The 12,433-nt window shown below is 41.9% G+C and overlaps 1 protein-coding gene across 8 annotated transcripts in view; it reads left to right on the top strand.

Moving 5' to 3' along the window:
• NRAP (nebulin related anchoring protein) overlaps positions 1-12,433 on the top strand; it is a 69,742-nt gene that overhangs the window by 9,515 nt on the left and 47,794 nt on the right. For 2 of the 8 annotated variants that reach the window (XM_047702304.1, XM_047702300.1), the window contains exons 6-14: positions 16-120; positions 896-1,000; positions 1,763-1,870; positions 2,362-2,460; positions 5,380-5,484; positions 6,451-6,567; positions 8,749-8,853; positions 10,523-10,630; positions 11,718-11,822. In XM_047702304.1, coding sequence (XP_047558260.1) covers positions 16-120; positions 896-1,000; positions 1,763-1,870; positions 2,362-2,460; positions 5,380-5,484; positions 6,451-6,567; positions 8,749-8,853; positions 10,523-10,630; positions 11,718-11,822 — 957 coding nt within the window. Of the gene's footprint in view, positions 1-12; positions 121-895; positions 1,001-1,762; positions 1,871-2,361; positions 2,461-5,376; positions 5,485-6,450; positions 6,568-8,748; positions 8,854-10,522; positions 10,631-11,717; positions 11,823-12,433 lie in introns of all 8 variants that reach the window. The other 6 variants (XM_047702302.1, XM_047702297.1, XM_047702299.1 and 3 more) reach the window with 5 other exon arrangements.

The raw sequence follows: 12,433 nt of genomic DNA, 5'->3' as shown, positions 1-12,433 counted from the left end.
GACTCTGACCAGCAGGAGTATACAGAAGACTATGAGCAGCAGAGAGGCAAGGGGAGCTTTCCAGCCATGATCACGCCTGCTTATCAAAGAGCCAAGAAAGCCAACCAGCTGGCCAGCCAAGTGAGTATCCCAGTGCTTATTCACCATAGATTATGCTAATTTTTGTCACTAATGAAACTCTGGGATTCAGATAAAAACCAGTAAGAGAGTGCTTGTGGACAGTAGGTGTTATTAGTGTGATATTATGAAGAGAACTGTGCTGTTATGTTTTCCCTCTTCTTTGAGGGAAGACTCTCTCTCAAGAGTTTATCTTGCCTTGAGAGATCCTCTCTGCCTTGACTGGGCCACATCTATCAAATGGAGAGATGAGGTAACTCCTCCAAAGACTGGACCAAATAATTTCTTGAGGTCAATTTAACATTTTAGATACTGATTCTTGTTAAGTAGATGGCACGTCCTCCTGAGGAATAGAAAGCTTGTTGGCTAAGAGCTCGGATTTTAGAGTGAGAGTGCTAGGATTGGAATCCTGGTTCTCTCATTTACTAGCTGTGTACCATGAGCAAATGACGAAGCTTCTCTATTCCTCAGTGGCTCATTTAAAAAAATGGGGACAGTAAGAGTCTTGCCACATGCAATGGTTATAGAGATGAGGTGGGTTAATATTTGTTAATGGTTAGCCATGCCTAGCATTCTCTTGGACTTAACACAGTAAGCACTGACTTAAAAAAGTAGCACAGTAGCTTTTTGAAGAGGAGCCTAGGAAACCTGTACTAAAGACTTGGTCATAGGCTTGTGTTGAGTCTAACCTGATGGTATAGCTTCAGGACAGCTGCAAGGAAGGGTCCTCACAAAGGCTGGTGAGTATGACCTTGACTCCATGCTATCTCTTCATCAGGTGGAATACAAGAGAGGGCATGACAAGCGTGTTTCCAGGTTCACCACGGTGGCGGATACTCCTGAGCTGCTACGGTCCAAGGCAGGGGGACAGCTTCAAAGTGATGTAAGAAACGATGGAGGCCTAGAGGCTTTTAAGATTCTCCATTCCTTCCTTCCTTAAAGGTAGAGAGAGGAAGAATGGTGGAGACCTCTTGGTCCTGCGTGAGAGCCAGGGGGAACTTTCTAAGGTCAAGGACAGTCAAGTCCCATAAGTTAGCCAGCACAGACCTTGTGAAATCTCTTCCTTAGAGAGAAAGCTTAGTATCAGTCACAAGTCAGATGTATGTGATTAATCCAAAAAATTTCAATCCTTGTTGCTGCAAATAGAGAATGTAACTTCTAAGGGTTTTCTACCATTTGCCTTTTCACAGCCCCATTGTTCCCTAACATAACAAGACCAAGAACTTTGTCTTTTTCTGAGCAGGAAGTGTAAGCACAAATCTAGGTCCAGCTTAACAAGTAGCTTCTGCTTACCTTGGTTTGAGAAGCCTCTTTTGTCTCCTAGACTTGACTGGTGGCCCCTTGAGGGCAAAAGCCTCCTCTCCTTCCTCTGCCTAGCCTTACCACCTGGCCCACAGCATGTGCTTCATGTGTTGAATTTTGCATTGAGTGTCTCCATGTGCCAGGGACTGTGCTGGGTTTGGGGGAATAAAAAGGTAAAGAAGATGTATATGGTACATCAAGCCATAAGCCATTGATGGTGCCATAGGGGCTGTGAGTGGCGATGTGAGGGTTTCATGCAAACCCTTGGCAGGGCTTCTCATCAGACAACCTCATACATAGCACGATTGTGGCATGAGATTCCTTTTCTTTTTTCATCTTCCAGGTGAGATACATGGAAGACTATGAACAGCAGAGAGGGAAAGGCAGTTTTCCTGCCATGATCACACCCGCTTATCAGATCGCCAAGAGAGCCAATGAGCTGGCCAGTGATGTGAGTGTCCCTGACAGTGTATTCGTGGTAGGAGAGGAAACAGGAAGTTACCTGTGCCGGGTGACTACAACTTCCTGTCTGCTTTTGTATGCACCATGGTCCAGGAAGTAGCTTTCCTTCATAGTTTTTTTTTTTTTTAAGATTTTATTTATATATTTGACAGAGAGCAATCACAAGTAGGCAGAGAGGCAGGCAGAGAGAAAGGAAGGGAAGCAGGTTCCCTGCTGAGCAGAGATCCTGATGCGGGGCTCTATCCCAGGACCCTGAGATCATGACCTGAGCCTGAAGACAGAGGCTTAACCCACTGAGCCACCCCTTCATAGTTTTTAATGGGTTTTATCAAGACCATGATCTGGCACTTTGATGTCTAAGACACAATCCCTGGACCCAAGCAGAAAAAGAATATTCCATGAGACGTTTGTTTTTACTCTTCTGGCTTCTGTGCATAGAAAGTGAAACTCACACCAGGTTTGTCCTTCCCCTTCATTTAGGTGAGGTACCATCAACAATATCAAAGGGAAATGAAGGGAATGGCTAGTTCGGCTGCTGGAGCTGCAGGCACAAGGGAATGCATGGACCAATATGGCCAGGTAGGTAATGAAATTACTCCCTGGGAGACTGCCCTTTCTGATGGTCAGTAGCTCGCTGGCCTGTCACACAACCGATGGACCTGGAGTTAGGGGTTGGGTTGTGGTTTATCTAGCCCTGTTTATGAAAGGTGGATTTTCTAAATCAGAAAGCAACGATAAACAATTACATTGAGCTCAAACTGATCCATGTAGGAAAAGAGTTTCTAAGCACTTTTCTTTTTCTTTTTTATTTTTTTAAAAGATTTTATTTATTTATTTGACAGAGAGAAAGAGATCCCAAGTAGGCAGAGAGGCAGGCAGAGAGAGAGGGAAGCAGGCTCCCTGCTGAGCAGAGAGCCCGATGCAGGGCTTGGTCCCAGGATGCTGGGATCATGACCTGAGCTGAAGCCAGAGGCTTAACCCACTGAGCCACCCAGGCGCCCCTCCTTTTCTTTTTTAAAAATAAAGAACCCCTGTCAAGATGGTGAATTTGTCAAGAGTAAAACATTCTCACCTATTCAATGAAGAATGGTCCCAAGGCCCAAGACTGGCTAATTTTAGCTCATCACTGTGTAAGCACGAAAGGGATCCAAAGGCATGTCTGGAAAAATATTGGGCACTTCACTGAGTAGCAAGTCTCATTTCTTAGAAACTACATATCTTATCTAGGTTGTTAGATGAAGCAATTTGGCAGAGAATGCAAATTTTCCCCCCAATTTCACTTCTCACGTGAACTACCTACTGATAGGGGGTAAAAAGTTTGAGATGATAATTGGAAGCTAATTTTTATTTGCACATCCCTCTGTATTTTCTGGTACTAAACAGGTATAGGAAAGAAAGGGAATATTATCTTTTCATAGTTGTAAGTAAAGAATACCGGAAGGCTAAGTATGTGTACCAGAAGAATGCACTCAGTGGGCTTAGTTGATTTTTTAAAAAATTGATTGGAAAGTTGTTTGAATTTTTCATCAGTGGGCAGATTCTACAACATACATGATTTATTCAACATACATAATTTATGACAGAAAAAACTTGTTTATTTTCTTTAAAGGAGTGTCTAGGCAGACACTCACGGAAGACTAAGGATGTGTATGAAGATGGGGGTGTGACCCCTTTGCAAAAGTCTGTCTGAACAAAAATGTTCAATCTTAAAAGAAAAAGTCCATTTTGCTAAATTCTGTAAGTTACTTAAATGGCCTCAGTGCTTAGCCTCAATAAAATTATGCTTTTAGAGATTTCATGTTTTAAATCTGTTGTATAGAAGGCTCAAGTCGACTTTTAAAAATCACTTTAAAAAATATTTGGTTCCTATATTCGGCAGAAAATATTTTGTTGTAAATGTGGCCAGCACGTTCTGGCAGGACATGAACGTGTTTAGACATGTCTGTACCCGTCACGGAGATGCAACCTCACAGTGTGGTAGTTGGTTCTCGCTTATTAGGACATGTTGGCTGAAGTTCCCCGTCATGGTAATAACAAATCTTAGGATCAAAGTGGGTGATGTTTGATAGGACCGCCAACAACTGTCGAGAGGATCAGCCTCGTGTGGCATTTCCTGGTGTGATTTAGCAGGACCCGCCAGGCACGAGGAGGAGGGAGTGAGAGAGAAGCAGACAGACAGTCAGATAAACTAGAAATATCTGTAATGCCTAAAATGCCAAACAATTCATTCTTCCTTTTCACGAATAACGTTTTTTTTTAGGTCAATGGACTATATCGTGTAATTGACTTACTGTTTGTAACCAGCCAACTCCCCGGTAGGATTGAGTGTCTCACTGAAAGATTTACACACCCAACGTGGATACTTATAAGCAGAGAAGTTAAAATAAAGTTCTAAGCCAGCCCCACCCATACAGCAGAAGGGGCAAAAGGAGATTACCAAAGAATTTGGGAGCCTTCATCATTATTATTTTTTTAGCTTAACTTTTTTTACTTGCTGCATTTGGCCCAGAACAGTTTGGCAGTCAAACATAAAGGAGCACTCGGGCTGAACAATTGTCATTACTGGATAAAAGGGAAGCCTGGACTTTCTAATTCGACCGAAGTGTTTTATTTTTAAAAATGTGTGTGCTGGATTCTGACCCCGCTGTGGGAGTAGGGCAGGCCCTTGCCTTGGAGGAGGCCATAGGAAGATGGAGTCATGAGCTTGAGGGAGCACTTGGGTTTCTTCAGATTGATGGGAACACGGAAGAGGAAGCAGCTGACTCTGCCTGGGGGAGGACTGGGAATGAGGGAGGCGTTTCCCGGAGAGCAGGTAGCATCAGATGGGGTCTTTAAGTACATCCCATCCCATCCCAGGAAAGTTTTATGCTACTGACATCATGACAGGTCCATGAGAGAGAAAGTTTTGTTTTGTGGGAGTGGGTGGGTGGTGTGGGGAAGAGGAAGGAAGAAACAGGCTCAGATTATAATAGTCTGAAAATTCACATTTAGCCTCATTTAGAGCCTCTTAGGGCAATTTGAAATTTCTCCCTGAATACAAAAAATTCAAATAGTTATAAAATGCTTTTCTTGGCACATGGGAAAACAGTATCTGGGATATTAATGGGTTTCTCTGCATAGATCTGCAGGCCCAACAAAGGCAGCTTTTGGGATTACTAGAAGGCAGACAGACATCCCTGGTGTCAGATAGGGGATGAGAACTCCATAATCCATGGGTCTGACAGACTTGTAGAATGTCTGGATTTATCCAGTGGGAATGTTGATGATGTTAGCTAGCATTTATTTAGTGCCGACTGTGTGCCAGGCACCATTTAAGTACACCTGACCACAGAGTCCACAGTCTTAGTCACCTCATGGTTCTGCTCCTAGGGTGTTCCCTGCAATGTCCATGGTGGACGGGCCTCTATAGGAACAGGCTCTAGGAGCGATCGTTTCCAACCCCCCACACTCTTGAGGGAGGGGAACATCACTGAGGGACATTTTTGATTCTCCCAGCAGGGCTACTTGGAGGACTATCAGGAGCACAGAGGAAAAGGCAGCTTCCCCGCCATGATTACCCCCGCTTATCAGAATGCCAAGAAAGCCAACGAACTCGCCAGTGATGTAAGTACCATATTGGGATGACCCGCAGAGCCGCCAAAGCAGAGGAGAAATGAGATTCTGGAAACTATGTTTAACGGAAGCCTACACACAGATCAATTAGCGCTTGATTTCTCTCCAAATTTCTGACACCTTCTTTCAGACCGTTTGGTCACGTTTACCTGCTTCAAAGGAGCGTGACACCGACAGATGGTGGAACTTACTTTAGGCGAGTTGAAGCAGGTGCCAATGCTAGTCCAGCCAGATAAGCTGGGGTTAGGAGAGGCTTTGCAAAAGAAGCCATCTAGAAACCTAGCACTTTAGGGGAATAGCTGATGAAAACAGGTCACATGACTATCAAACTGGGTATAACCCAGTGGATGAAATGATTTTAATTTGCAGAATGCTGGCCAGCTGGCGGTCCTTGAAAGATAGACTATAATTAAACTCGGTCGAGCGATGTGCCCATGTAGATCCAACACACCAACTTGAGCTTGGTCTATATATAGTCAGAAGCCGCACATGAATTTCACACCCCCTTTGCCCTTCTCCTTTGCTCTGTGCTCTTCAGTTATTAAATCCATTTGCCCAGGACAGTGCATTCTTGGCCCAACAGGGGATGTAAAACATGTGACTCACTTGGCCCCTCGTTAGCGGGTTAGATGAGAAAAGACGTTGAAACCATGGGCAGACTGGGTTTGGAATTACACTTTTTGGCATGTTTGTTTCAAGACGTTTCTTCATGCAGAATTAGAATATAAAGTACACAAAATGTGAAAAGGGCCAGTAAAACTTTAATACAAAAGGGACTGAGTGGTTTATGGATTTCATGGAGGAAAAAAAAAAAGCCTATGTAGTTTTTTTTTTTTTCCCCCTTCAGAAAATTCTCTTAAGTAACTATTGACATGAAATGCTGGGTCATTTTGGAGTAATTTCTCTCACGGAGCATGAAAATAACAACTCTGGGCCCTCGTTGTGTGCTTCTTTCAGATAAAATACAAGCAGGACTTCAATAAGATGAAAGGCCCTGCACATTATCACTCCCTCCCAGCCCAAGACAACTTGGTCCTCAAGCGGGCCCAGAGCGTGAACAAGCTTGTGAGCGAGGTGCGTACGGGGCACTGTGGACGGGGCAAGCCCAGCGTGAAAAATTTTGTTCAGTGCCGTAGGAGCTGCACACGGTTGCCACTTTCCATGGAACAAATGGGCAGTAAAGAGAGCAACTCACGAGAGAGCCTAGAATCAAACAAATTAAACAAATTAAGTTTCTCCAAGGGTTCCGAAGTTTCTTCTCAAATTCTCACAGAGCTTCTCACAGAAGTTTCAGGCAGTCAACTTTTAGTTGCAGAATAGTGCCCCAGCCAACCTTTATAACCATACGTCACTCATACGGAGTGGTAATCAAAGATCAGAAAGTGTTTCCAACACGGAACCTCTCTCATTGTCTTGTTATCGGAGTCCGGTTTCCCAGAAGCTGTGTGTCTCCTCTGAATTCCTGTAGGTTAGAGGCTGGACTGGCCGCCAGATGGTGCGTTTTGTTCAGTCTACTCTGTGATTCAGATTTTTTTGAATTGCTGAGACTTTGGCAAGGAAATAACCCCTTGAGCTCCCAAATCCTTATCAGGCCCTCCAGTCTTTTCTTTCACAGCAGGGCCTCATTGGCATTTCCTCTCTAGACCCTAAAGGCATCTGAGTTAACAACCTCTTTCAATGGGAAGAAGGAGGGCTATTAAAAGTACTCCCATAACAAGTTATCTGCAATTCAGAAGAGGATATTTAAGTATCCTAAAATATTTTTCTTCCCTAACTTCTAAAGGCCAGTCTTCAGGCCCCCAACTATGCATCTGTGGCCCTCTAACTGTGGGCTGCTCAGAATCTCCAGGAGTGACATTTTCCTGATCTCAAGTATTTCGAAGTAATAGATAGGTGCCTAGGTCTTGGAATCTGCATTTTAAACAGATGCTTGAGATGGTTCTGATACTCTAGGCCAGAGGTCAGCCAACCATGATAACCTGAGTGCCAAATCTAACCTGTAGCCTGGTTTTATAAATAAAGTTTTATTGGAACACAGCCACGTCCTGCTTGGTTACATATCATCTCTGGCTACTTTCATACCACAAGAGCAGAGTCAAGTAGTTGCCAAACCTTCCTCTTGATTCACGGAATATTAGGTCTAGATGGGACCTCAGCAATCTTTAGGTCCTGATTTTGTCATAGGTCTAGAGAAGTAATGTATCTTATTCTGGTTCAGAGAGAATTTTAGGGAGAGAGTTGGAACCAGATCCCTGAAAGTACATTTTTATCACCCAGGAAAAATACTGTTAACATTTTGGCCTTTTACTATGTGAAGATATTATAAACAAGTATATGAATATAAAGACATTTATAGATTAGAATTAAACTCTATTTATAGCTTGGTATACTTTTTTCACTTCTTATCAGATTGTGAGCATTATAATGTATCTTGCAAACTTTAAAAAGCATGTTTCCACCATGTTTTGTAAGATAGGATCACAAATTGTGGGGTTTTTTGTTTTGTTTTGTTTTGGTAAGAGGTCACAAGAGAAACTTCCATTTCTTTTTGCCCTTATGTTTACCCAGTAGGACAAATCAGTCCTGCTCTATTTGTGGTAATCGGCCTTCAGCTGGCTCCTCCAATTAATTACCTGGGACGACTTGGGGCCTTTTCAGTAACTATAACCTCTCATCTTACATCCAGCTACCCAGGGGAGCTCAACTAGCCAACCCAGTTAAAATTAGAAGATGTTCTGTGCATCTGTGAGTGGTCTCATTTACTATACTCTTCTGTCAAATAACTTTTGTGGTTAGATTTTATTGAAGTGTACATATAGAGAAATGTACACGCCATTTGTGCCTGATGGGAGAGATTTCTGCAAGTGGACACATCCATGTAGCTAACACCAGATCATGAAACAGAACGTGATTCAGATATACCCCCACCCCTGACCCACAGACACTTTTCCCCAAGAGTAACTGCCATCCTGATTTCTAAAACCTATTTTTCCACATTTTGGGCTGTATGATCTCTTACTGGATTTTCTCTTGGAAGGGACCATGTTTCTTTAAATTTCCAGAGCCAAACTACTTATTTACTTATTTATTATTTGAAAGGAACACATGTACTGTTAACTTACGGTGTCCAATGCCTGGTATTTTTAAATGTTGGGTTGAAAGTTTTCTAAAAATAACCTAGTAAAGTCCTGGGGACATTTTCAAGAGTGGCTTTGGGCCTGGTTCTATTGTGCGTCTGGTGTTTTGGTTTCCAAGGTGGAATATAAGAAGGACCTGGAAAGTAGTAAAGGTCACAGTATCAACTACTGTGAGACGCCTCAATTCAGGAACGTGAGCAAGATCTCAAAATTCACCAGCGATGTGAGTTTTTAACACCTAAGCATTTGTTTGGGCTTTTTTTTTTAATGAGCTAATCTCCAGGTCTCTTAAGAGACAGTCTATGTGAATATATCTGTTTGTCTCGGAGAAGCATGGCGTCTTAGGCACAAATACCTAAGAGTGTTGATTAAGATTGCCTGCAGGGAGTAGTCCACCTGGTGTTAATTCTGTCCTACCATGCACTTGACCTTGAATCTTTAATAGTAGCACCTTTCCTCTCGTGTTCTCCCTGTGTAGCAATATCGGCTCCTGCTGGTGAATGCTGGGAGTCTGGCTGAGCATGCGACATCCCCTCTCAACGCAACTTTGTGCTTCTTAGTTAACGTCTGATCTCTTCTCACCTGGGGACCGAGATGTGCTTTCCTCATTTTACAGAGGAACAGATGGCATTTGTAAATTTGGAAATTCTCAGCGAAGTTCTGGGGATATTTCCGTGAGAACATCAAGGACTTTATACTAGATGATGTGATTTTATTTCTGCCTCGCGGCATACTGTAGTAGAATTTAAGATCACGAGGGACTTTGTAAGGCTCAGGGAGGAATTTCTTTTGGCTAAAGGTAGTGGTGAAGAGCACCAGCCTTGGAGCTGACAGTCCCGGCTCCAGAATTAGTCAAGTGTTTGACTTTGGGCATGTCGTTTAAGCCCCCTGGAGCCCCTTTGTCCATGTGTAAAATGGGGATGATACTAAGTCCTTCCTCCTCATGGAGTCCTTGTGAAGACGAACTGAGTAGAATCATGTCTGATACGTGGTTAATAGTATTTGTTTAAATAATCTCAGTGCGTAGAACTTCGTGGCTTCCCAGGGAAGGTGATTTTAATGCAGCTTCATTAGGAGCTACCCAGATTTTCCTATTTATGACTTCTTGGCATCCTGTTTTGGCTTTCCCTTCACTTGGTAAGCTGCATTTGGGACGTGACATCCTTATTTCACATGGCTTTAGTAGCCACCAATTTGTGTATAAAAAAAAAACAGAATTTGGTGAAGCTCAGGTTATATTCTTCATGTGATTAGAAACGGAGGTAACAGCATGTAGTGATTTGTACCATCCCCTAGTGTGGGGCTTTGTACCCAGTGTCTGCACGACCAGTCTTGTCCATTGGAAAGGCCCCGCTCATGGGAGGTTTTCACATGGGGAAAATTGGACACATTCCCAAGTGAAAACGTTAAAAAGAAAATTGGGTCTGTTTCCTGCTGCCTGTACTCACCAGATCCTATGTTTGGCTGTGTGCTTCTGTGCTTGTCTCCCTCCATCTTCCTGTGCTTGCTTGAAATTCAAGTGGTTTTTTGAAAGAAGGTTTGGGGACACCTGGGTGGCTCAGTGGGTTAAAACCTCAGCCTTTGGCTCAGGTCATGATCCCAGGGTCCTGGGATCGAGCCCCACATCAGGCTCTCTGCTCAGCAGGGAGTCTGCTTCCCTTCCTCTCTCTCTGCCTGCCTCTCTGCCTACTTGTGATCTCTGTCTGTCAAATAAATAAAATAAAATCTTTAAAAAAAAAAAGAAAGAAGATTTGGCTTCTTTTTTATTCAATGATACATTGACTACTTAAATAGGTTCTATTTAGTTGTTTTTATTTCCAGTTCGTTGCATTAAGATGGGAAGCGAAGTCTTTTATTGAGTCTTTTATTGAAAGCTTTGTGTTTCCTTCTAGAATAAATATAAGGAAAATTATCAGAACCACATGAGAGGCCACTATGAAGGAGTTGGTATGGACAGACGGACTCTCCATGCTATGAAGGTTGGAAGCTTGGCCAGCAATGTGAGTCCAGGTTTGAAGGGCCTGTAGGTCTGGGGACCTGTTGGGGTGGAGGGAGGTGAAATTTGAAGAATTCAGCCAACTCTTTTTCAAACTTCCTTTTTAAAAGTCGGTGTCCTGTTGTATAAAGACTGACCCATAAAAGCCCCTAAACATTAACCAATATAACGAAAGCTAGGTAAAACCCTTGAAAATTTTCAAAAGCTTCCATTTATTTATCTCCGTTTTCTCTGGCTTGAAGAGTACTTAGATCTGTTATCTTTGATCCAGTGTGAGAAAAACATCCCGTTTCTGAGACATAAAGAGAAATGGATGAACATATTCTTATTCGAAATTTCTCAAACTTCCAAAGCATTTGTGATTTCTTTGGAGTTGGTTGGTGGGTTGGTTGGTTCATTCATTTATTCAACTGTAGTGTTCAGTGAAGACCTCCTATGGGCAAGTACTGGTCAAAGTAGTGGGGTAACAAAATAGATCAGATCCCATAGCACCGAATCTCTTAATCCCTCCTTGGCTTTGTCAGTTTCCCTGATAGTTTGTAAATGCCAAGTTGTAAATCTTGAAGGTAAAGGGCGCTTCAAAGGAACCGATTTCATTAGTAAAACATACAAAGGTCAAATTTCCTCTGCTTGAGAATGTCAAATTTGACCTTTAGGAAAAAAATTTAAATACTCTGAAGACTCTTGACTTTTCATTTATTTTCTAGGGGGTTAGCCAAGAAGACCTTTCATCATACACCCACATGCCGGTGTTTCTTTTTAACAAAAACTATAAGGAGTTCCATAATTAATAAGAAAGATAAAATAAATGTGCTACAGATGGAAGTTAGCTAATTTTGGATTAATTAGGAAGAATTCAAATTAATTAAAGGCAAAGTATGAACATAATTTAATTTTCCTTGGAGGTGATGAAATGGAATTAATTTTATTTCTCGTTACTTTTTTAAAAATTTCCTATGACATTCAAATAAGGTCAAAACAAAGAAAGTGCGGACTAATTTCTTTTTTCTCTTTCTTTCTTTCTTTCTTTCTTTCTTTCTTTCTTTCTTTCTTTCTTTCTTTCTTCGTGTGTGTGTGTGTGTGTGTTTTAGATTGCCTACAAGGCTGATTATAAACATGATGTTGTGGACTACAACTACCCAGCCACTCTCACTCCTTCCTATCAAACAACAATGAAACTGGTTCCCTTGAAAGATGTAAGTCCTCCTCCAAGAGCATCTTCTGCTTTATTCCTTGCTACTTCCTCTTGTGGAGTGATTCTTAAGTAGCAAGATGGGAAGAAAAAAGTTCTAAAAGCTCCTCACAGATGGAAGGGATAGAGAAAGGGAACTCTTCCACTAGGAGAGTCTATTCATGCATGTGTGGAAACTCTTAGATATTCCATGTAAGGTGGGGACAATTCTGTTTTCATCCTGAAAATAATCTGAAGTTCAGTTAGAATTTGGTAGAATATGTCTGCCTTTGGGCCCTAAATTTATTCTTCCTTAACAATGAGGAAGAATCTTTCTTTCTTTGCTCCTATTTGAAGTTTTGGAGTGTGTTATGTTGAGGGACTAAAGGAAGTAAAATATAAAAAATAAAATAGTTATAAGTTGAGAGGAAGTAGTAATGTTGACTTAATGTTGACTCAGGAGCACTTGGGAAGGTAGAAGTATTTCTTCATTATTATAGCAGTGATTTTATTTCTTCACAGTTTGGCTTATCTTGGTGAAATACATATAATTAATTAAATTTATTATTTTCTATTATAGGAATTTTACTATATATGTTTGTTACAGGAGATTTAGAAAATTCTGAAAAACACAAG

The sequence above is a fragment of the Lutra lutra genome, chromosome 14 (genome assembly GCF_902655055.1).
Source record: "Lutra lutra chromosome 14, mLutLut1.2, whole genome shotgun sequence".
NCBI classification, from domain to species: Eukaryota; Metazoa; Chordata; class Mammalia; order Carnivora; family Mustelidae; genus Lutra; species Lutra lutra.
This window is presented reverse-complemented; position numbering and strand designations above follow the sequence as displayed.